This window comes from Sander vitreus, chromosome 6 (genome assembly GCF_031162955.1).
Source record: "Sander vitreus isolate 19-12246 chromosome 6, sanVit1, whole genome shotgun sequence".
Classification (NCBI taxonomy): domain Eukaryota; kingdom Metazoa; phylum Chordata; class Actinopteri; order Perciformes; family Percidae; genus Sander; species Sander vitreus.
This window is the reverse complement of record NC_135860.1, coordinates 2,700,238-2,722,395: the sequence shown is the minus strand read 5'-3', so window position 1 is coordinate 2,722,395 and position 22,158 is coordinate 2,700,238. Positions and strand designations below refer to the sequence as shown.

General features: G+C 39.1%; 2 protein-coding genes across 2 annotated transcripts in view; one reads left to right on the top strand and one right to left on the bottom strand.

Annotated features, from left to right (window-relative positions):
* Positions 1 to 9,410, top strand: part of sh3bp5b (SH3-domain binding protein 5b (BTK-associated)) — a 40,629-nt gene extending 31,219 nt beyond the window's left edge. The window contains exons 6-9 of the mRNA XM_078252087.1: positions 639 to 681; positions 3,377 to 3,596; positions 5,494 to 5,844; positions 7,918 to 9,410. Coding sequence (XP_078108213.1) covers positions 639 to 681; positions 3,377 to 3,596; positions 5,494 to 5,844; positions 7,918 to 8,129 — 826 coding nt within the window. The 3' untranslated portion in view covers positions 8,130 to 9,410. The remainder of the gene's footprint in view (positions 1 to 638; positions 682 to 3,376; positions 3,597 to 5,493; positions 5,845 to 7,917) is intronic.
* Positions 9,411 to 17,232: 7,822 nt separating this feature from the next.
* capn7 (calpain 7) overlaps positions 17,233 to 22,158 on the bottom strand; it is a 28,155-nt gene continuing 23,229 nt past the window's right edge. The window contains exons 21-22 of the mRNA XM_078252086.1: positions 21,221 to 21,401; positions 17,233 to 17,471 (exon numbers count right to left, since the gene is read on the bottom strand). Coding sequence (XP_078108212.1) covers positions 21,257 to 21,401 — 145 coding nt within the window. The 3' untranslated portion in view covers positions 17,233 to 17,471; positions 21,221 to 21,256. The remainder of the gene's footprint in view (positions 17,472 to 21,220; positions 21,402 to 22,158) is intronic.

Genomic DNA, 22,158 nt, shown 5'->3' with positions numbered 1-22,158 from the left:
ATAAAAAGTATCTTAAAATCACTTCACCTCAGCCAACTACAACATAAAAATGATGCCTAAACGTTGATCTATTAATCAGTAACAATAAACCAATAATCATCTATAATAATAATAATAATAATAATAACACTCACAGGGGGCACTTTTGGCACTTTAAGTGCATTTTGCTGATATTTACATACTTTTATTGGAGTAAAATTCTGAATACACTTTAAAGAAAACATCTGAATACTTCTTCCACCAACTCCACATTAGTTATATTGTCAATTCTATACTTGAAAGGTCACTGAAAGCAGGTATGGGGACATATGTTTTTTTTCTAAAGTAAAGTATAAAACGTGTATTTCCTACTTGTGACTTCACCAGTTGGTACAGTATAATGGTTTTTGTTTTTCTGGATCCAGTCTTAGTCGATTTTCAGCTGCAGCCCTGCTGTGTGTCGGCTCAACAGGGTGTTAATCCGCTCTGCATCGTTCGCTCATCCAACATCGCCGCGCCTTTATCTTGCTCTCCTCCGCCGGGTTGCCATGGTGATGATGTGCTCTTCGTCTGGGTTACTCTGTCTTTTTCCCCTCCGATCTAACCGTCTCCTCTCTCTCTCTCTCTCTCTCTCTCTCCTGACCTCTCCTCCTCTGCAGGCCCTACTTTGAGATGAAGGCGAAGTATTATCTGCAGCTGGAGGTACGTGACACCGGGCTCAGCTGCGGGTTTTTCTTCTTCTTCCTCCCGCTCGACCCCATTTATCCCCTCTGAATGTTACGAGGCCACTGTTTTGTCTGCCACTGTTGATGTAGCTGTGCTCGAGCTCGATCAAGGGCGAAAAACCTCGACCCGAACCTTGAGAATCTGTTGACTGGCCGCGTCACGCTGCATGCTGTCGTTAAGTCTGTGCTTTAGGCTGTGAGCTGAGGTGTTTTTCTCTGACTCGAGCACAAATTGCAGCTGTTAATGTTTGTCAGAGGTGGGAAGAGTACAAAAATAATAAGTAAAAGTACTGTTACTTTGAATAACTTTCACTTAAGTACAAGTAAAATTACCGGTATAAAAATCTACTCAAGTGAAAATAACAAGTAGTATACTTTTTTATGTTTAATTTTTTTTTTTATATCTTATTTAAACGTATTGATAAGGGCACAAAGCCATAACACACTTTTGATTTTTTTTTTTTTTTTTTTTTTTTACAATTTAAATTTTTTTTTATTTTGCAAAAACAGTGTCAAGATATTTCATACATAATTCTCGTTATTCATATTTCAGATCCTTCACACTAGGACAAAACAGACAAGAAATGCCAGAAACATAAATAACACAAATAAAAATAACACAAAATAAATAGACACAAAACTACAAAACAAACAAATCAGACAACATAATAAATGCACTCCGATAACTCTTTTGTCATATTCCCTGACATTAATGTAAACATTTATAAAATCAAATTCTCTATGAGGCTGCCATATCTTCAAAAAGTCTGAGGTTCTGTCTTTACTCTTATAATAAATGATGTCCCTCCATAACACACTTTTGATTTTAGTTTGTTGACGGATACGAAACACTGTTAGAGACCTTTTTATTCACTCTTTTTTGACTCCGTAACGGATGTGATTTTTAAAATGTATCAAAGTACAAATGACAGATATTAAAAACAACTTTAAAAAGTAAAAGTGCACAAACATAACTCCTAAATTACAGTAACACGAGTAATCAATTTAGTTACTTTCCACCTTCTGGGGTTTGTTGACCGTTAACATCGGCGTGGGTGCTGTTAATCCAGTAAGCATCAGCTGATCAGTTACAAAGGTAGCATTGCTTAGATTTTGGCTGCCTCCAGCTCTGTTTTTTTCTATGGAGTCCTGAAAGTCCCAAAAGTTAACATTTTTTTTAATCTTGTGCGTAAGTTCATTTACTATAAATTCATATGCGTCTCTCACTACTTCAGACCTTATACTGTCTATGCTTCAGACGCACACAGCGCCCATATAATGGAGAGAACTAATCAAGCTAATCAAGTTTTATTTTCTACGGCGCCCCAACAAGATGATAACCTGTGCACACAAGATCCAAAATATCACCTTATGGGCCTTTAGTGGCTCCAGAGTTTTTCATATAAACTTGAAGGAAAACTCCACAGCACTGTTGAGGATCTGTCTGGCAATGCAAGACTAGGAAAACTCTAAGAAAAATGTATCTTTAGAGAGAGGTTTATACTTTGTTTTGCAGCAATTGCAGTGGATTCCAATGGAGACCCAGTGTCAAAATATCTACGCGGTATAATCCACCTTTCTTCTGTTGATTCATGTGTTCAACACTCCTCTTTCCCCCACAATTGAGTTTAATACACAGCTGCCATGTCACAAAGTAGCATATTTATTGGGATAAACCTCTCAATTATTTGAATCATTGGACCTCATGTTTTAAGTAAAAAAAACACTGGGCTACAAAGCATGGCCCATTTACTTCACCATTGTTTTTACTGCTTCGATGCTCTCAGTTCCAGTGCTAAATGCCAGTGATGTCGGCTAAACTATCTGCTTTTTTTTTTTTACAATGAAAGAAAATCTATAAATAAGAAAAAGGAGCACATAGATATATTGGATAAAGATCTGTAATTCCTTCCAAAGTGTTCCAAGTATTGGCCCAATGTGGTGATTGACTCTGGGTCTTTTGGAATTGCTGTATCTGTTGTAAATCCAAGCTGACAGCAGCTGTGGTTGTCCACGAAGAATCATCAAATGTTTTAGAGATGTTAGGCCTACGGATGGTGAGTATTTGGTACTCAGGAATCATATGCCATGGCTTCTACAGTCACCAGGTATTAGATGCGTAACACTTGTGAATCTGAAAAGACAGAGATATGCACACATTGTTTTGACAGATTTATAAAGCCGCACGTACGCCTGATTCTGTTTTTTATAACGCTGAATCACGAACGGGCCACATGACCTCTCCCACTGTTAGCCATAAATAGATGTAGAAACACACTGAATTATTGATACTGTTGATGCCAGATCCCAGAATGAGTATCTGTGCAGTCTGGCGGCGTCGTTTTCCGTCTGTAGTCCACGATCTTCCTCATCAATGCAATATGTTAGTTGTGCAATACATAGGCTATTGGGGTTGGGCAATATGTTAGATGTGCAATATCTTATTGTGCAAGGGCTGTGCTGCGCTTATTGCGGAGTTATGTGTTTACTATATAGGTCTAATGTACTGTATATGAAAGCATGTTTGTGTTGCATGAGAGTATGTGTTGAGAGATGCTTATTTTCTGTATTTTGTGTTGTCTTTGTAAAGCTGCGGAATGGACACAGTCCAAAACAAATTTCCCTTCGGGGACAATAAAGTATATCTTATCACCCCTCCTCTCCTCCTCCAGAACCTGAAGAAGAACGTGGACGAGCGGCAGGCCAAGCTGTCTCAGGCCAAAGGCGAGTATAAGACGGCGCTCAGGAACCTGGAGATGATCTCTGACGAGATCCACGAGCGACGGCGGAGCACCACGATGGGCCCCCGGGGGCGCGGCGTGGGCGCCGAGGGGGACAGTGTTTCCGGGGACGACATCTCCAGTTTTAAGATGGAGTCAGACGGACTGTCCAGTGAGTACAGAAACACAGTTATTCTACCTTCTCACGCATCGCTGCACGGCTTCTCAAAGTCCCAGACCAAGGTCCGCATCCGGACCAAACGGCAAGTCCATCCGGACCCGTCCTATACCTCGCGTTACGAATACAACACCGTATGAAGTGTAACACTTTCTATTTTGAAATAAATTTCCCTTGATCAATAAATTGTTAGTGGAGTGGAGAATATACAAAACAAAAGCGTCCGAAAAAAGGCATTAAAACATTGAAAAAAAAACGACAAAAAACATATATAAATGTTGCTTAGTGATTTTATTATATGTTATTTTGTTATTGCCAGTCGTTTCGGAATTAAAATCAGATGCGGACCTTTTGAGTGATACGTTTGAGAACTCCTGTAATACTTAGTACTCTTTGGTCGTCGGAGTGACTCAGACGTTTGTTCTGATGAGATAAAAGGCCAGTTCGTAAACCTTTCCATCTCGCTGCTCTGCGGTCGACCTCGACAGTAACAGATGCTGACATTCTAAATGTCAGCGTTCGCTGGAATGAGATTTAGTCGTCGTTTTGTTCTCATTTATTCTCCTTTTAGTGTTAAATGGTGTAGGCAAAGTAATGTTTACAATAGCACAGGTGGAACATGTTGTATGTGAGAGGTGAAAAGATCAGCAAATGTATTCCTTCAGCGGAATTGTTTTTTTTTTAAAGCCTCTTTTGCTTTCAGAGAGAACCGAAACGACTGCAGGACAGCAGACAGCTGATTACGTTGAGCTGAACTTAAAAATGAGTTTAAACGTAGAAATTGGGTTTCAAGCCGTTTGCTGCAAATCTGCTGTGAAGTGAGACGCACAGAAAGCACAGGAAGCAGATAACTCAAAAACTGTAGTCGAGCTGCAAAGATGAATCGATAAACCGATACGTTTTCAACCAATAACCAGTCAGTTTTTATGGGGAAAAAAAGGTCAAAATTCTTTGATTCCAGCTTCTTAGATGTGAATATCTTCTAGTGTCTTCTCTCCTCTGTGACAGTCAGCTGAATATCTTTGAGTTGTGGACGAAACAAGACATTTGAGGACAGTCATCTTGGGCTTTGGGAAACACTGATCCACATTTTTAACCATTTTCTGACATTTTATGTCAAACAACTAATCGATTAATTGCGAAAAAATAATTGACAGATTAATCGACAGTGAGAATAAGCCTTAATTGCAGCCCTGCTGCAAAGAATCAAGCACTCTAGTCACTCTTGTTGGGAAGACACAGCCGGGGGGGGGTGGTGGTCTATCACGAAAAGCAACATGTAAATGTACCTTCTGCATCGTGTTGGTCTTAACTCCAGAATAAATTGGGTGTCGGTTACCGTGGCAACGGCAGAGCAGTGGAGCTGTGATTACAAGCTGACCTTAATGTGCCGCTGTGGCTGAATAGAACAGCAGACGCCGATGGTGCGTTCGTGTGCTTTGATTTATGTCGGGTAAAATGAAACACCTCCGCTGGGAGTGATGTGACAGTTCAGAGTCCTCTCGGCTCTATTTATATCTCGGTTTGCACACACTCACACTTATTTTTTCCTTCTTCTCCACTTCTTTTCCTCTTTTTACTTTGTTCATAATGCTTTCATCCCTCCTTTCTCTTCTCACTTCTTCCCCCTCCCCTCGTCCATCTTTGCCCATTTCTCCTTTGTTCCTTTTCTCCTCTGATCCTTTTTCTTCTTTCTTTCCTTCCCTCTCTCTTTTCACTCTTTGTACTTTCTTTTTAACGTCCACCTCTTTTCATCTTCTCCTTCTTGTTTCCCTTTTACATCATCCTTTCCCTCTTCCACGTCACAATTTATCTCCAAATTCTTGCTTTTTGTCTCCCTTTCTTTTCTGCGTCTCCATCTTCCCCTTCCTCTTTCCTTCTCTTCCTGCAGTGGCGTCTGTGTGTTTCGACGACGAGGCCTGTGGCGGCAGCAGCAGCGTCATGTCGGAAGAAGACTCCGAGACTCGCTCCACCTGCAGCCTGGGTTCGTCTCCCAGCAGCCCTCAGGAGCTCCTGTCGCCCTGCCCCTTCGCCAGCTCCTCCTCTTCCTCCTGCACGTCGTCCTGTGCCTCTCCGTCACCCACTCCCTCCACCTCCTCCTCCCCGTCTCCTCTGTCGAGGCCCTGCAGCCTGGACCTGCCCAGCACCGTGTCGCTGTCCGACTTCGGCCTCATCTCGCCGGTGCTCGGACCCCGCAGCGAATGCAGCGGAGCGTCGTCGCCAGAATGCGACCTGGAGAGAGGTGGGTGACTGCTGGCGATGTGTATGTGGACCAGGGAAAGATAACGCTCCAAAATCTAAGACGCTATCTAGTCTCATATCACCATACTTGAACTGCGTCCGTTACAACCAATGCCAACCATTTTATTAACCATTTTTTGCTCCGTGTTTTGAAGCATAACGGTGAGGCTGTTTTGTCATACTTTAAGAACGGATTGGATTGTATGTTTTTAAAGAGAGAAAAAAACAAGCAAAGGGTTACCATGTAGCTACGATTGTGAACAGTAAACTTATAAAAATATTTAACACAATAAGTCATATGGAAAATACGTTATGTTCTACTTCCAGCTTCTCAAACGTGAAGATGTACAGCTGTAGACTACATATGTTTAGATTTTGAACTGTTGATCAAACAAAAAAAGTATTTTATAACATCACTTTTGGATCTGCAAAAAAAAAAGAAAAGAAATATAGATATTTTCTAGAAAAAATGATTTATCAATTCATCAAGAAAATCTGCAGATAACTCAATAACGTAAATAATCGTCAGTTGCAATCCTACTAAATTTTCACAAAAAAAAAAATATAAAAACTAAACTAAAAATACAAAATGTTAGGTGTATTAATCTGCTTGTATGAAATATCAGCTGTAAATGCAGTGTTTCCTTTAGGAATGTTTTACGTCAGAAACGGAACTGACACTTTGCTGCAACACAAACAAATATATTTATTCACCTCTATTCACACAATGAGGCATATTTTCAGTTGTGATTGAACTGTATTTTAGCATCTACAACAGGTCTACAAAATGAATTTTACATTTTTGGTGGAGCTGTTCGTTTAATAGTCGACTCGGAAGAAAGCGAACGTTTTGACAATAAACTCCATCAACACAACAGTACGTGGAGTTAAACTGGACGGGCCCAGTAACCTCTGAATAGTTCTACTTGTTGTTAAATAGCAATGTGAGGCAACCGCGACAACATTTTTTTGTACAGCCCTATTTCTGATACCGTGGTGGCAGAAATGTTGCCATGGTGGGCCGCCACTACAAAAACAACATAGAGGAAACACTGAAATGGTTCCATTTGTGTGCAGCATGTACCGTCACACAAGAAAAAAACAAACACGGAAGTGAGATGGATGATGTTTGAGAATCTATTCTGGGTAAGATGTACGATCTCCTGCTACCTGGCCGACTCCCACCTGCTCCGCCGGAGGAGCCTATTATTCAAAGTGACAGGGAGACTAAATGTGTGCACTTCCCCCGCGGAGAGGAAGTAGTTCCAACACTTCAGCCAACCTTAATGAATAACTGAGGGGTGTGTGTGTCGGTCCACCTTTTTAATTCGAAATGAGTGAGATTTCTACTTATTTTTCAACATTTTTTGACATTCTATACTACGACTTTTATGACATAGGCCTACTATACTATGACTTTATACGACATACTATACGATTAATTTTTTTGACTGTTTTCGACATAACACTAACTGTCTTTTTTCTAAATATTTTTTTCCGACATACTATACTGACTTTTTTCCGACATACTATTCTGTAAATATTTTGACTTTTTCGACATGCTATACTATGACTTTTTATAATTTTTTTTCTGACATACTATATTATGACTTTAGTGACGTATTATACGATGACTTCATACAACATACTATACTATGACATTTTTATGACTTTTTCCAATGTACTATTCAGACTTTTTTTTGACGGTTTTCGACATACTATAACTTTTGTCTTTTTTCAAAATACTATACATTTTTTTTTAAACATTTTCCAACGTACTATACTATGATTTTTTTTCTCCCGACATGCTATACTGTTACTTTTTTATGATTGTTTTCCTACGTACTATTCTGAAATGTTTGACTTTTTCCAACATACAATACTATGACTTTTTATGACTTTTTAACGACATACTATAATGTGACTTTTTTATGAATTTTTCGACAAACTATACTATGACCTTTTTTGGACATTTTATTACATCATTCATCTTCCCATCAAAGCTAAAAAATGTAGTCTTAAATAAGTAATGCCATCATGCTTAAGTCTTCCCTGGCCTTCTCGTGTGCTGCAGGTGACCGGGCAGAAGGTGCAGAAGGGGATCTGGACAACGCCCCGGCCTCCAACAACAACAACAACTCGACTACAAGCACAAAGAAGAGCTTCAGCCTGGAGGCACGCTTCAGCTTCCTCAACCTGCGCCGCCCCCGCACCGACAAAAACACGGACAACTGTTCCCAGAAGGCCGCAGCCGGGCAGACTCTGGTCTTGGTCAAAGGAGTCTGAGGACCAAAAAGAGGATTTTGACTCAAACGTCCTGATAAACGGCTGTTTATAAGCTACCTGCCGCAACTGCACTCCATTTAGAAACTCCACAGTCAAAGAGAGACTTTGAATGTCACAGTGTATATAAAGTTTCCTGTACATCTTGGCAAGTGTTGTTACTCCCATTTCCTTTATGAAGAACATTGCACCTTTTGGACTCTCATGCCTGAGAAATAAAGAGCACTGTTGTGTTTCAGCTGTGTCCGTTAAGGATGATAGAATAAACAGATGGTTAGAAATGATTCATCTTCATATTTTATTGTTATTTTTCCACTAAAAGCCGGAAAGGCTTCTGTCACAAAAGCAAAAGTAGCTGCCTGAGAACGGCCTTTGAGTTGGATCTATGAAATAAATGGGTTGGTGTAACTGTTTATCAAAATTGCGAATGAATTACTGTTAAATAGCACTTGGCATACTGTAAACCATGCAGAGGCGATGTTAAAGGAATCTTATGTGAAAATGTTCAATAAATAACTGGTCTCTTAACCTGCTATACGCTCCTGTATTTGATATGTAATGGTGTATTTTCTAAAGTTATGTATGTAAGTGTTCAGGTTTAGGCACTATGGACCCTGTTTAATTTAAGTATCATTTAGTAAGTTTAGTTTTTGCCACCATGATAATTGATTTTAAAATGTACGTCTATCTGTTGCAAGCGCAGCAAAGTTACTGATATATAAACACAAAATGTGGCCTTTCGATAAGTCCCATTGCAGGTAAAAACAGAAATAGCTGCATGTAATTACTTATGACAAAATGTAAAGAATAACTTAAGTGTTTCACAGGCCCTCTATGGTTTAAAGTGCAACAATTACATTGTTTATTTGTTTAGGTGAGGAGGAATACTAGCTTGGGTTTCTTTAAAGAGCAAAGGGAACAAAATGTTCCTGGAGTTTACCATCAAAAGACCTAAACCAACAAAGTGAGTGCCCGTTGGTTCCTGCGGAAGATGTACGTGAAAGGTTGAGATTGTACAAAATGATAAACCTCTACCTAATCAGCATTATAGTAACAATTGTGAGGAAAGGTTCTTTCTTCAGTCTGTGTATTATGTGTGTATCTGCATATTTCCATATATCACTTTGTGTCACTTTTTGATGTGGAATTTAGGACAAGAACCCCCAACCAGCCTGCCCTCTCATAACTATGTGTGCAGTGGGTGTTTAGTCCTCTGCATCGTCTCTCAGCAGCTAATGTGCCTGTTTTTCAGATGAAGAGTTAAATAAATGGATGTTTACTTCATTGTCAATCCGGTTCATTTAAAGTTCACCAGTTTGAATAGGAAGATCTCACACTTGCTCATAAATAAATAAGAAATCATAATATAGTATGTCGAAAAAGGTCATGGTATAGTTTGTCGTAAAAAGTCATAACATAGTGATATTATTTAATATGTCAAAGTATTTTGAAAAGATTTATAAAAAGTCAGTGTATGTCGCAAAAAAGTCATAAAAAGTCATAGTTTAGTATGTCATAAAAAGGTCATAGTATAGTATGTCGTATGTCATAAAATAGTGATATTATTTAGTATGTCAGAAAAAGCCATAAAGTATGTCGAAAAGAATCATAAAAAGTCTGTATACAATAGAATGTCGAAAAAAGTCAGTATAGTATGTCGAAGAAATTTATAAAGAGTCAGTGTATGTCGGAAAAAAGTCATAAAAAGTCATACTATAGCATGTCGTAAAAACTTCATAGTATAGTATGTCAAAAAAAAGGTCATAGTATAGTTTGTCATAAAAAGTCATAAAATTGTGATATTTAGTATGTCATAAAAAGTCATAAAATTGTGATATTTAGTATGTCAGAAAAAGTCATGGTAAAGTATGTCTAAAATAATCATAAAAAGTAATGTCGAAAAAATTCATTAAAAGTCTATATACAATAGAATGTTGAAAAAAGTTGTAGTATAGTGTGTCAAAAAAAGTCATAGTATAGTATGTCGTAAAAAGTCATAAAATAGTGATATTATTTAGTATGTCAGAAAAGTATTTTGAAAAAATTCAGTCAGTGTATGTTGCAAAAAAGTCATAAAAAGTCATAGTTTAATATGTCATAAAAAGGTCATAGTATAGTATGTCGAAAAAGGTCATAAAATAGTGATATTATTTAGTATGTCAGAAAAAGTCATAAAGTATGTCAATAAGAATCATAAAAAGTCATAGTATAGTATGTCGAAAAAATTCATAGTCATAGTGTATGTCGGAAAAAAGTCTTAAAAAGTCATAGTTTAGTATGTCATCAAAACGTCATAGTATAGTATGCCGAAAAAAAGGTAATTGTATAGTTTGTCGTAAAAAGTCATAAAATAGTGATATTATTTAGTATGTCAGAAAAAGTCATAGTAAAGTATGTCTAAAAGAATCATAAAAAGTAATAGTATAGTATGTCGAAAAAATTCATAGTCTATATACAATAGAAGAAGTCGAAAAAAGTTGTAGTATAGTATGTCAAAAAAAAGTCTCTGTATAGTATGTCAAAAAACATTATAAGTCATAGTATAGTATGTTGAAAAACATAAGTCATAGTATAGTAGTAGAAAAAAAGTCATAAAAAGGTCATAGTATTATAGTTCGTAAAAAGTCATAAAAAAGTCATAGTATAGTATGTCGAAGAAAATCATAAAAAGTCATAGTATATTATGTCATAAAAAGTCATGAATGAAGTCATAGTATAGTATGTCAAAGAAAATCATAAAAAGTCATAGTATAGTATGTCGAAAAAAGTCATAAAAAGGTCATAGTATAGTATGTCGAAAAAATTCTTAAAAAAGTCATAGTATAGTATGTTGTAGAAAGTCATAGTATAGTATGTCGGAAAAAGTCATAGTATTATGTCAAGAAAAGTCCTAAAAAATCATAAAATAGTGTGTCGAAAACAATTATTAAAAAGTCATAATAGTATGTTGAAAAAAGTCGTAGTATAGTCTGTTAAAAAAACTCATAGTATACTATGTCTAAAAAAAGTAATTGTATAGTATGTCGAAAAAGTAAAAAAAAAGTCATAGTATAGTAGTCAAAAAAAGTATGTATGTCTATAAGAATTATGAAATAGTCATAGTATAGTATGTCATAAAAAGTCATAAAAAGTCAGTAGTGTGTCAGAAAGTCATATGTCACAAAGTCATTGTATGTCTTAAAAAGTCATAGTATTATATTTTGAAAAAAGTCATAAAAACTCATAGTATAGTATGTCATAAAAAGTCATACTATAGTATGTTTAAAAAAAATTCATAGTATAGTATGTTTAAAAAAATGGGTGATGCTATTTTCACCCCTGGTACAAATATCATTGTATGCTATTCTTACCCTGGTGCAATTAGAAGTGAATGCTATTTGCACCCCTGTGCATTTACCCTGGCATATTTTTGGGTAAATTGCCCATCATGTACCATGTGAGGCCTGACGACACTGTTCCTCATCAAAATGTGCTCATCGCAAGGTGCCATAAAAAGAGAAGGTTGAGGGGCAATTTGACTGAATGACTACCCAAAGTCATTCGATTCCTGACTGCTATGTTAAGGAAAACTGTGCGTGGAGTAATGATTGTGTAGCAGCACTCACATACGTCCTCATCCACGGATGAGGTGCTCCTGAGCTCCCTAGGCGCTGCTTTATGTATGCAGGTGTGCCCCCATGTGCGTGGACCCCTGACAGGGTCCCTCCTCCAAATGTGTATGTGAGAGTATGTGTTCACCCGCCCCAATGGAAAATAAAGAATAACTTAAGTGTCATAACACCAGAAAATAACACAACTGTTAACCACTTGGTGTCTGTAAGCCTCGGTTGCAAGGTAACCATACTGTATACAAAAAATAGGTACTAACTAACAAACAAATGGTTGTATGCTTTCACTGAAGACAGAAAGCGCAACTGTAGTATCCATTTTCAGCTAGAAATTCAATTGTTATGAACTTTAGAGACAAAACCTTCTTAATATGCCAGTTTCTGCTGTCAAGGAAGATGAATGTCGGCCATGATTTCGGTGCACGCGAGCAACATGTTTTTGTTGTTACATCACAGGGTGTGAATAGCTCAGCTGTGTGGCCTAGGCTATTAGTAAGGGGGGTGCAAATAGACACTCTGTTAAACAAATTCATAAAACGTCATAGTATAGTGTTTCAGAAAAAGTTTGTCGAAAAGAATTATAAAAAAGTCAAAGTATAGTATGTTGGAAAAAAGTCATTGTATGTCTTAAAAAGTCATAAAAAACTCATAGTTTAGTATGTTGTAAAAAATCGTAAAAAGTTATAAAAAGTCATAATGTAGTATGTTGTAAAAAGTCATAAAAAGTTATAGTATAGTATGTTGAAAAAGTCATAAAAACTCATAGTATACTATGTTGGAAAAAGTCAAAGTATAAATTGTCGGAAAAAGTCATAGTATAGTATGTAAAAAAAAAGTCATAGTGTAGTATGTTGGAAAAAGTCATAAAAGTCATAAAAACTCATAGTAGAGTATGTCGGAAAAAGTCAAAGTATAACATGTCGGAAAAAGTCATAAAATAGTTATAGTATAATGGTGGAAAAAAGTCATAGTATCGTATGTTGGAAAAAACCTATGAAAAAGTCATCATATAGTATCGAGTCATAAAACGTCATAAAAAGTCACAGTATAGTATGTTGTAAAAACTCATCAAAACGTCATAGTATAGTAAGTTGTAAAAAGGTCATTAAAAGTCACAGTATAGTATGTTGGGAAAAAGTCATAAAATAGTCATAGTAGAGTATGTCAGAAAAAAAGTCATACTATAGTATGTTGGAAAAGTCATAGTATAGTATGTCGTAAAAAATCATAAAAAGTCATAGTATAATATGTCGTAAAAAGTCCTAAAAAGGTCATAATATAGCATGTCTAAAAGAATTATGAAAAAAGTCATAGTATATGTCATAAATGAAGTCATAGTATAGTATGTTGACAAGTCATAGTATAGTATGGTGTAAAAAGTCATAAAAACATATTATAGTATGGTGTAAAAAGTCAAAGTGTGTTGAAAAAACATAAATAAGTCATAGTATAGTATGTCATAAAGTGATCCAAAAAAAACTCATAGCATAGCATGTCATAAAAATATGTTTATATCAGTTACAGGCCATCACAGCTCAATGGAGTCAGTAAAGACAGTTGTGTAGAAGATTTGTCTGCACCTCTTCAATCCTTCCCTGTCCCTTAATTACATACAGACAAACCTTGTTACTGTCCAAAAATGTAGAACAGATAACTTTTTGTGATCACTTTTTTCTGTACAATAATGTATCATACTCTATAGCTGACACGGCCCGATGACTGTCGAGAATGTTTTTGATTAAATGTCACAAGATGTACATTGGCACATTTAAATGATGAACTCGAGTGCTGTTAATTAATGTGCCGCGTCCCTTCTTAAATAAAATAAACATTAAAGTGCTCATATTATGCTCATTTTCAGGTTCATAATTGTATTTAGAGGTTATATCATAAGGTTTACTTTTCAAAAACACCATATTTTTGTTGTACTGCACATTGCTGCAGCTCCTCTTTTCACCCTGTGTGTTGAGCTCTCTGTTTTAGCTACAGAGTGAGACATCTCACTTCTGTTCCATCTTTGTTGGGAGTCGCACATGAGCAGTAGCTAGGTAAGGACTACTAGCCAGTCAGAAGCAGAGTATGAGGGCGTTCCCTGACAGTACCTAGGTAAGGACTACTAGCCAGTCAGAAGCAGAGTATGAGGGCGTTCCCTGACAGTACCTAGGTAAGGACTACTAGCCAGTCAGAAGCAGAGTATGAGGGTGTGCCCTGACAGTACCTAGGTAAGGACTACTAGCCAGTCAGAAGCAGAGTATGAGGGTGTGCCCTGACAGTACCTAGGTAAGGACTACTAGCCAGTCAGAAGCAGAGTATGAGGGCGTTCCCTGACAGTACCTAGGTAAGGACTACTAGCCAGTCAGAAGCAGAGTAGGAGGGCGTGCCCTGACAGTACCTAGGTAAGGACTACTAGCCAGTCAGAAGCAGAGTATGAGGGCGTGCCCTGACAGTACCTAGGTAAGGACTACTAGCCAGTCAGAAGCAGAGTAGGAGGGCGTGCCCTGACAGTACCTAGGTAAGGACTACTAGCCAGTCAGAAGCAGAGTATGAGGGCGTTCCCTGACAGTACCTAGGTAAGGACTACTAGCCAGTCAGAAGCAGAGTATGAGGGCGTGCCCTGACAGTACCTAGGTAAGGACTACTAGCCAGTCAGAAGCAGAGTATGAGGGCGTGCCCCTGACAGTACCTAGGTAAAGACTACTAGCCAGTCAGAAGCAGAGTATGAGGGCGTTCCCTGACAGTACCTAGGTAAGGACTACTAGCCAGTCAGAAGCAGAGTATGAGGGCGTGCCACGCTAGCAGCTAGGCGAGCATTATAACGTGTGTTACATAATGACACACATTTGTCCCGGAAGTAAAACCTGGACTACAATAGAGCTGTTTGGAGCAGTTTGTGAACAGTGTTTTCTGTTGGAGATGGTAAGTCCCTTTGGGGGGGACTTTGGGCTTTTTCACTTTGTAAACCTATGACATGCACAAAAAAAGATATATAAGACAATAAAGGAAAGGCAAAAAGCCAAAAAGCATAGTATGAGCACTTTACCATGCCAACAGGACTGAATACAAGCCTTTGTTAGCTAATCAGCACGATGAGAGCCCTGATCAAATTGCTTTTTATAGTTCTCGGACAGAAAAATTACAAAATGTGATGCATGTTGCTAGCTCTATCAAAATAAAAGCCCCTCCCCTCCCAAATAAAATACATAATAAAAGAGCACAGAGAGAAGCAGATATCATTTTTATGTATTCAAAGTTTGAACACGTCAGTGTACCCAACATTTAGTGCAAGTTCTGCAAACATTACATCACCACTCATACAACAGGTTGCTGCAAGATTGTCCTGCTTCATATTGAAATTAATCGGCTTGCTGCCAATTAAAAATACATAACTGAGTTTGGTAACAGAAAAGATGGCATTCATAATAATAATAATAATAATAATAATAATGATTTATCATCAATCAACAGTTGGATATTTGACAGAAATACTTGGCAATGTACATATATTTAAAAGCTATATTCCATTCTGAACAGAACATTTCACCCTTTTAGAACACCAGCACGTATAGTTCATTTACAGTCGTCAGCACTAACTTTACTATGAATTATTGTTAACAGTAGTTATGAGTGAAAACTGTCACCATGCTCCCCAGAAGCATCGCTATGAACCAGATCAAGTTCATCACATATATCATTTGCATTGAATAAATGTCTACAGTAGTGAGGCAAGTTCTCTTTGCACTGCGTGTTAACAATTAAAAGAAATCTTCAAAAGAAATTGAATGCTTATAAAACAAAGCCAATGTTAACATGATAAAATCATAAAAAAAAATAAAATAAATCGGATTATGTTATGAAAATGTTTTTGTAATAGTGTCCTCATTCAGTGCACAGTGCCTGGTTGATGCAGTCTGCATTGAGTCAAATATACAGGCCGCAGTGGAGGGAAACCAATTAATAATGAAACAAGTAGTCGTTTCATCCAATAGTCGAACAATGAAAAGATATATTAACAATTTTGATAATCAATTAATAAGTTAAAGGACCACACCGACTTATTGGGACTTTGTCTTATTCAGCGTATCCCCCAGAGTTAGATAAGTCCATACATACCCTTCTCATCTCCGTGTGTGCCGTAACTCTGTCTGACGCCCCCACCGCTAGCCTAGCTTAGCCCAGATCCTGGAGGTAACCGGCTCCAACTAGCCTACTGCTCCCAATAAGTGACTAAATAACGCCAACATTCTCCTATTTACATGTTGTGATTTGTAATCTCAGCGTGTACAAATAACAAGGTCACATGAGACACAGCCATCTTCTAACCGTATACATACTGGGAACTATATTCTCAGAAAGGCGAAGCACTGCTACTTGGGCGGAGGGATTTGCTAGCAGCACCTGAAGCCCTGTGGTGAAGAGCAGAGACTTCGCCTGGAGTTCACTCAAGAGTTGGAGTAATGGAGTCAACAATTACTAGATAGTAAAAGCATAGTGACCGTGTTTTTTGGACACGCTGTGACTATACAAATCACAACATGTAAACAGGAACATGTTGGCGTTATTTTGTCACTTACTGGGAGCAGTAGGCTAGATGGAGCCGGTTACCTCCAGGATCTGTGCTAAGCTAGGCTAGCGGTGGGGGCGTCAGGCAGATGACGCCACACACAGAGATGAGAAGGGTATGTATGGACTTATCTAACTCTGGGGGACACGCTGAATAAGACAAAGACCCAATAAGTCGGCGTGTTCCTTTAAGTCTTTTATCAAGTGAACTGGTTCCAGGTTCAGAAATGTCTGAATCGCATATTTTATAGTTATGGCACTGTTGGTCAGATAAAGCAAAGTGGAGATGTAACCGTCGGCTCTGTGACAGCGTGAGGGACGTTTAAAAAAAAATGTCTCCAACATAAACTGTTGAATGAAATAATAATCATTTGTCGCAGTCAGACTGTTTGGCTTTACAGTTGTGGATCGCGCTGCGTAAACAGAAAGACTTTGTGTGACGACATGCACAGTAGCCTCAAGCCTCATTCAGCCGGCTGTACGCTGCAGTCAGATTTACGTCACCATTAAAAACTTCATGTAAACATTTGCATATAAACAGCGTTGCAAAAGTGTCTTTGTCACTGACTTTTCATTTGAATGTTTAGAAAGAAAAACTAACTCAGGTTTACTTCAGTAGGACATTGGCTGACTGCTTCCACAAAACCTCTACGTTAATTTGAACTCATTTTGCCGTAGCTGGATCCACCACAGCATGCCCTTCGATTGCAACAGGCATTTTTTGCTGCAGAGCTTTGCTAGTTTTGCAGAGATAAGCGGCACAGAATATAGTAGCAACATTTGTACATGACCGACTGCTGATGGGTGAAACTTTCAACACCGAAAACAAAAAAAGGTTGATATCTGAAAAAGGTTTAAACTGCTTGTGTTGAAGGAACAAAGACATTATTCATTTCCCATATATTGTTTGACAATAAACATGAGAAATGTTTAAGTGCAGTAAAAATCTACTAAAAAGTAAACAGAGGATGTGTACTGGGCAATACATTTCCATTTTAACCTGCAGAAGGTTTATGGTGACAATCAAACACACAAACAGCTGTCTTAAGCCGAGTGCTGACATGAAATGAGGCCGATATCTCATCGCTCAACCGTCACATCCACAGACAACATGAAGAGACATCATTCAACTGCTGCCATACTGGATTCCCTGTGGTGCTGCTCTGCTGCACTGCTCCTGAGAATGAAAAAAAAAAAAACCTTCACGGTCATTTAAGGAAAATAAGTGTCCCTTCCACCGCACAGACATTTAAACAGCTTTTAATATTTTTGGCCGAGACTCCAGACTCTAAGTCACATAGTCTGGTCAGGGTGAAGGAACGCAATAATTAGAGAAAGGGACGACTGAGAATCCACAGCGACGACGCTGAAAAATAAGGTTTTGTATCATGGCTGCGAGTATCATGCAACTTCCTTTTTCTCAAGTTGTTTTTGCAGTAGTGAGCATCTCAAGCACGAGTTCATTTCCCATTATTGTTAAAAGATGGTAGTTTTGAAAAGCCATTGAAAACGTCCAGGCTCAACAACAAAGAGTTATCATTGGAGCTCCAAAGAATAATCGATCCATTGTCAACTTTTAAATGAAATCGCCAACAATTATAACCGATTAACCGAATTCTCGGATTCCAGCTTCTAAAAGTCTGCATTTTCACTCCTCTATTACAGTAAACTGAACATCATTGAGTAAGGGGCCCAACGAGACATTCAAGGGCGATCACAATCTTGGGCTTTGCAAATACACTGATCGACATTTTTCACCACTTTATAGACCAGACAACTAATCGATTAATCGAGAAAAATAATCGGCAGGTTGATCGACAATGAAAATAATTGTTAGCTGCAGCCCTAGTTATCATGAGCCTAAGTTTTCTTTATTTCTTTGTGGTTTCTTGTTTATTATCTTATTTTATTGTATTTATATCTTGGAACAGCTTGATTTCTGCAGCAGTTCTTTATTTTTGCTTTCAGACTGACAAACTGTTAAAGTCACAGCCAGGAAAACAATCTCGCTAGTTTTTCCTCAGCAGGGTCGCGCATTATTCCCAAGAGACAACAAGTCATTTCAAACTGGCTATGATTGACGGCTCTGTCTTTTACGGAGACATCATCATGATGACCCTTTCCTTCACCTGCCTGGATGGATGCATCGCTCGCTGGGCTCTAACTGATCTAAAAAAAACAAACGGGAAACGTTTTGTCCAATTTCATCTATCTCAACTAAGATCCACAACTTTGCCAAAAAGTATATGGACATCCTAAGGGCTCCTGCACACTGCCTGCGTGGCGTGAGCGTGTCAGCTGCGTGGCGTGTCCGTTTTTATTCCAGCTCCCATGTTAACAGGTTAGAGCTTGCACACTGCCTGCGTGACACGCACGTCTCAGGCGCCGAAAACGCGTGCCTGCTAGAAATAGTACCGACGCCTGTTTTTCACGCAACACGCAAGCGTGTTGGAAGCGTTTCCAGGCAAAATAGAATACAAAAAGATGTTTGTGTCATTTTGACACAAATACATATTAATAAATGCCATTTTGATGTTTGAAAGTCTCTAGGTTTTGACATAAATGTAATTTAAAAAAATAATTATCGATTTTCAAATATTGCACCTGTCAATACAGAATGAAATATTCTGTAGCCTATTTTGCCGTCAATACTGCCGACGTCTTTGCTGTAATCAAATCAGTCTATATTTACGTTTATGGGAAACATCCATGTGTACAGACAAGGCTAGCAGCGTTTCAGACACGTTTCTATGTGCAAAGACATAGAAAACGCCACGCAGCCGCCACGCAACTGACACGCAACATAAACGCCCTGCTCACGCCACGCAGGCAGTGTGCAGGAGCCCTAACAGTCCACCCATGTGTGAACATTAAACATGCCATTCAAAAGCTATAGGCATTAATCTGCTGCTATAGCCTCCAGTCTTATGGTTTCAGCTCCAACCATCAGATGTTGAACCTGCTGCAGGGATTTGCTCCCATTCAGCCACAAGAGCATTAGTGAGGTCCAAGACTGAAGCTGGGTGATCAGGTGTGGCTCATGTTGGATGGGGTTGAGTTTAAGGCTGGATACACTATTTCTTTCACACTAAACTCGGTGAACTATTTCTTTACGGAGCTGGCTTTGTGCATGGGGGCATAGTCATGTTGTAACAGGAAAGGGACAAACACAAATTGTTGACCTAAAGTTGGAAGAACACTGTTCTCTAATCAAATTTTATAGTGTAGAATAAAAATCTTTTGCAACTGGAATTAAGGGGCCCAAACCATGAAATAGTATGTGGACAGATGTTCTCCCAGTTCTGTGAGGAACTTGCTTTCCCTTTGTGAGGAAAACCAATCTCCAAACAGCCATACCATTTGTGAAATTCCAAGCAGGACCAAGTACTAAGAATGTTCTTCTGGATGGTTGAGGCGTTGGTTGCAGCAAAACAGAACCTGAAAAGAATTGGCTGCTGTCAGGCAGCTTCAAAGTCAATTCTTGCAGCTCATAGCTGGTGGCTGGTGTTCATTTTAAACCCTGTTACATCCCCGCATCCTGTCGAGTCCAGGATGTAGTCTTATGATCACTGTCATCTCATCAGACCAGATTTAACCGATGATGTCAATGCTCCTTAGAAACGCTATCTATCTTATAGACCCACTTTTTGAACGGCTCCGGTTCCGGTTAGTGATTTCCCCCGTTCAATTGCTCCATTGATGTTTCATTAAATGCTTATATGAAGAGTTTTAAGCCTGGAAACAAGCCATCCAGCTCTCATCTTTATCATGAAATATTTGATTTGGCGCAAAAAAAAAAAAAAAAAAACATTTTGAAAACAGAAAAAAGGCAAACCTACAAGACTGTGTACAGAAACGACCGAGGGCTTCAGTGGTAGCAGCCCACTAGCCTTCATGGTGGTGGGGTTAACGTTTCCATGGTAACAGCGAGCTCCACAATTTAGAGTTGTCGTTGTTAGGCTTTGGATTGTGGGTAGTGTAGTAATTCTCCATGACATGGCGAATAAAACATGTTTATCTTAAAACAGGGTCGATCTCATATGGACTTATACTACAGGAGCAAAAACCTTCGTTTCACAATCTCGGAGCCATTATGGCTAATAATCAAAATCCTTATGGAGAAAATGAATGGGATTTTCACTTCAGGAACCACACTGTTGAGCTCTCTGTCACCATTGGCGCTTACTCTACTCTACTCTACTCTACTCGACCGCGGTGCCCCTCCATTTCCCATTGCAGATTTAGTACCGAGCGTGGCTGGTCGTCATAGCGACGCCGCAGGAAACTGCCGTGACCTGACGCGACACACACACATGCACACAGAACATTGAAGCTGTGTTGGTTTTGAGTCTCAGCATGTGGCTGTTTGCCACAGCCAGACACATTTTGTGATGAAAAATGGCGGGTTTGTTCAGGACACTCCCACCTGTCGCTAGCAATGATGACGCAGTGATTAGTGACGATTCTCTCCGACCAATCAGTAGTCTGCAGGTTTTCACGTCACCTTTTGGTATCACCTCAGCTCGCTTGGAACCTTGATGGAGGTGATACAAAAAAAAATTACCTGTTAGCAGGTAATGGAAAACCAAAAAAGGCGAGTAGAGTCGAGTCGAGCAGGTACCATGTAATGGAAAAACGCCATATTACTTTGGCCTTTTAATTTTGGATGGAGGTGTATTTTATTCGGTCCCAAAATGCCTTCACAGTTGATGGATTCCAATCCATGCTGAGGTTCCTCCTGATAATTCCTCACTAATAATTTATTCCGTCCATAACTGCGTGGTATCGGCAGTCCTCAGCGAAAGGTTTCAGCAAGAGGAGCTGGGGAGAGGCCGTGAAACATTCTGTGGTCGTCGTGTTTAATCGAGGCCTTCGTCACATCCAAAGTACAGTATCAGTGACATCCCATGATACCCTTGCAAGTACCTCTCTCCTAGCCCCGTCCTCGCTGCAGCGCCGTCTTCACTGGAGCTGGGAGACCTTGAGGGGCGAGGTGCTGGCAAAGTCCAAGAAGAAGGGTCCTTCCTGTTTGGGCAGGAAGGTGGTGGGGATGACGTTGTAGAGGCCTGCTGGGACGTAGTCCACATCCATGTAGCAGAAGCCACACCTGCGAAAGGAGAGTTAACATGCATCAGTTCAGAGGGGGAGACAGCCCAGCAGAAAAGTTTCAAAGAAGATAAAATGGCTAAATTATCAGACTCATTTGCAGAACACCTCACTCCTTTTTAACTCAAGAATTTCAAGGTCATGATTTAAACATAGTTTTTTCCAACTAGATGGCAGAAGGGTACTTTGCAACAATAGTTTGAGTTTCTCAGAGTTGAAATACAGGAGACGCCGAAACTATCGCTGCAGCGCTTGGGCCGACGCGGACGCTACGCGCCCGGTGTGAACAGACAGATTGGATAACATGGGCAGTGAAATAAAAATAGCTGCGCTATGCTGCTATACGCTTACGCGCCCGTGTATTTTGGCTGTAAAACCCATGTTATCTCAGGAAAAACGTGGTTGACCTATGTGACATCCTAAACATGCTGATTTGTAATGAAATTCCTGTGAAAATGGTCACAATAACAGTCGGTCAGCAACTGTTGCTGGCGTGTGTCTATAAAGCTCACTGACAAACAGTATGTGATACTATAAATACACAAACATACTGGACGTGTTGATGAAGTTCTTGGTTTACTTTAACCAATCACTGCGCTGACGACTATGGATAAAATGTGACTAAGGGTGCTACTGCCCCTGAGCTGTTGAATCTGTTTTAACAGAAACCCGGAGCGTTTTGATGGATAGTCCAGTTCGTTTGGGGCGGTGTGACAGCTCATTCCAACTCTGGTCCGCTTCAAAACGGGGGTCTCGGT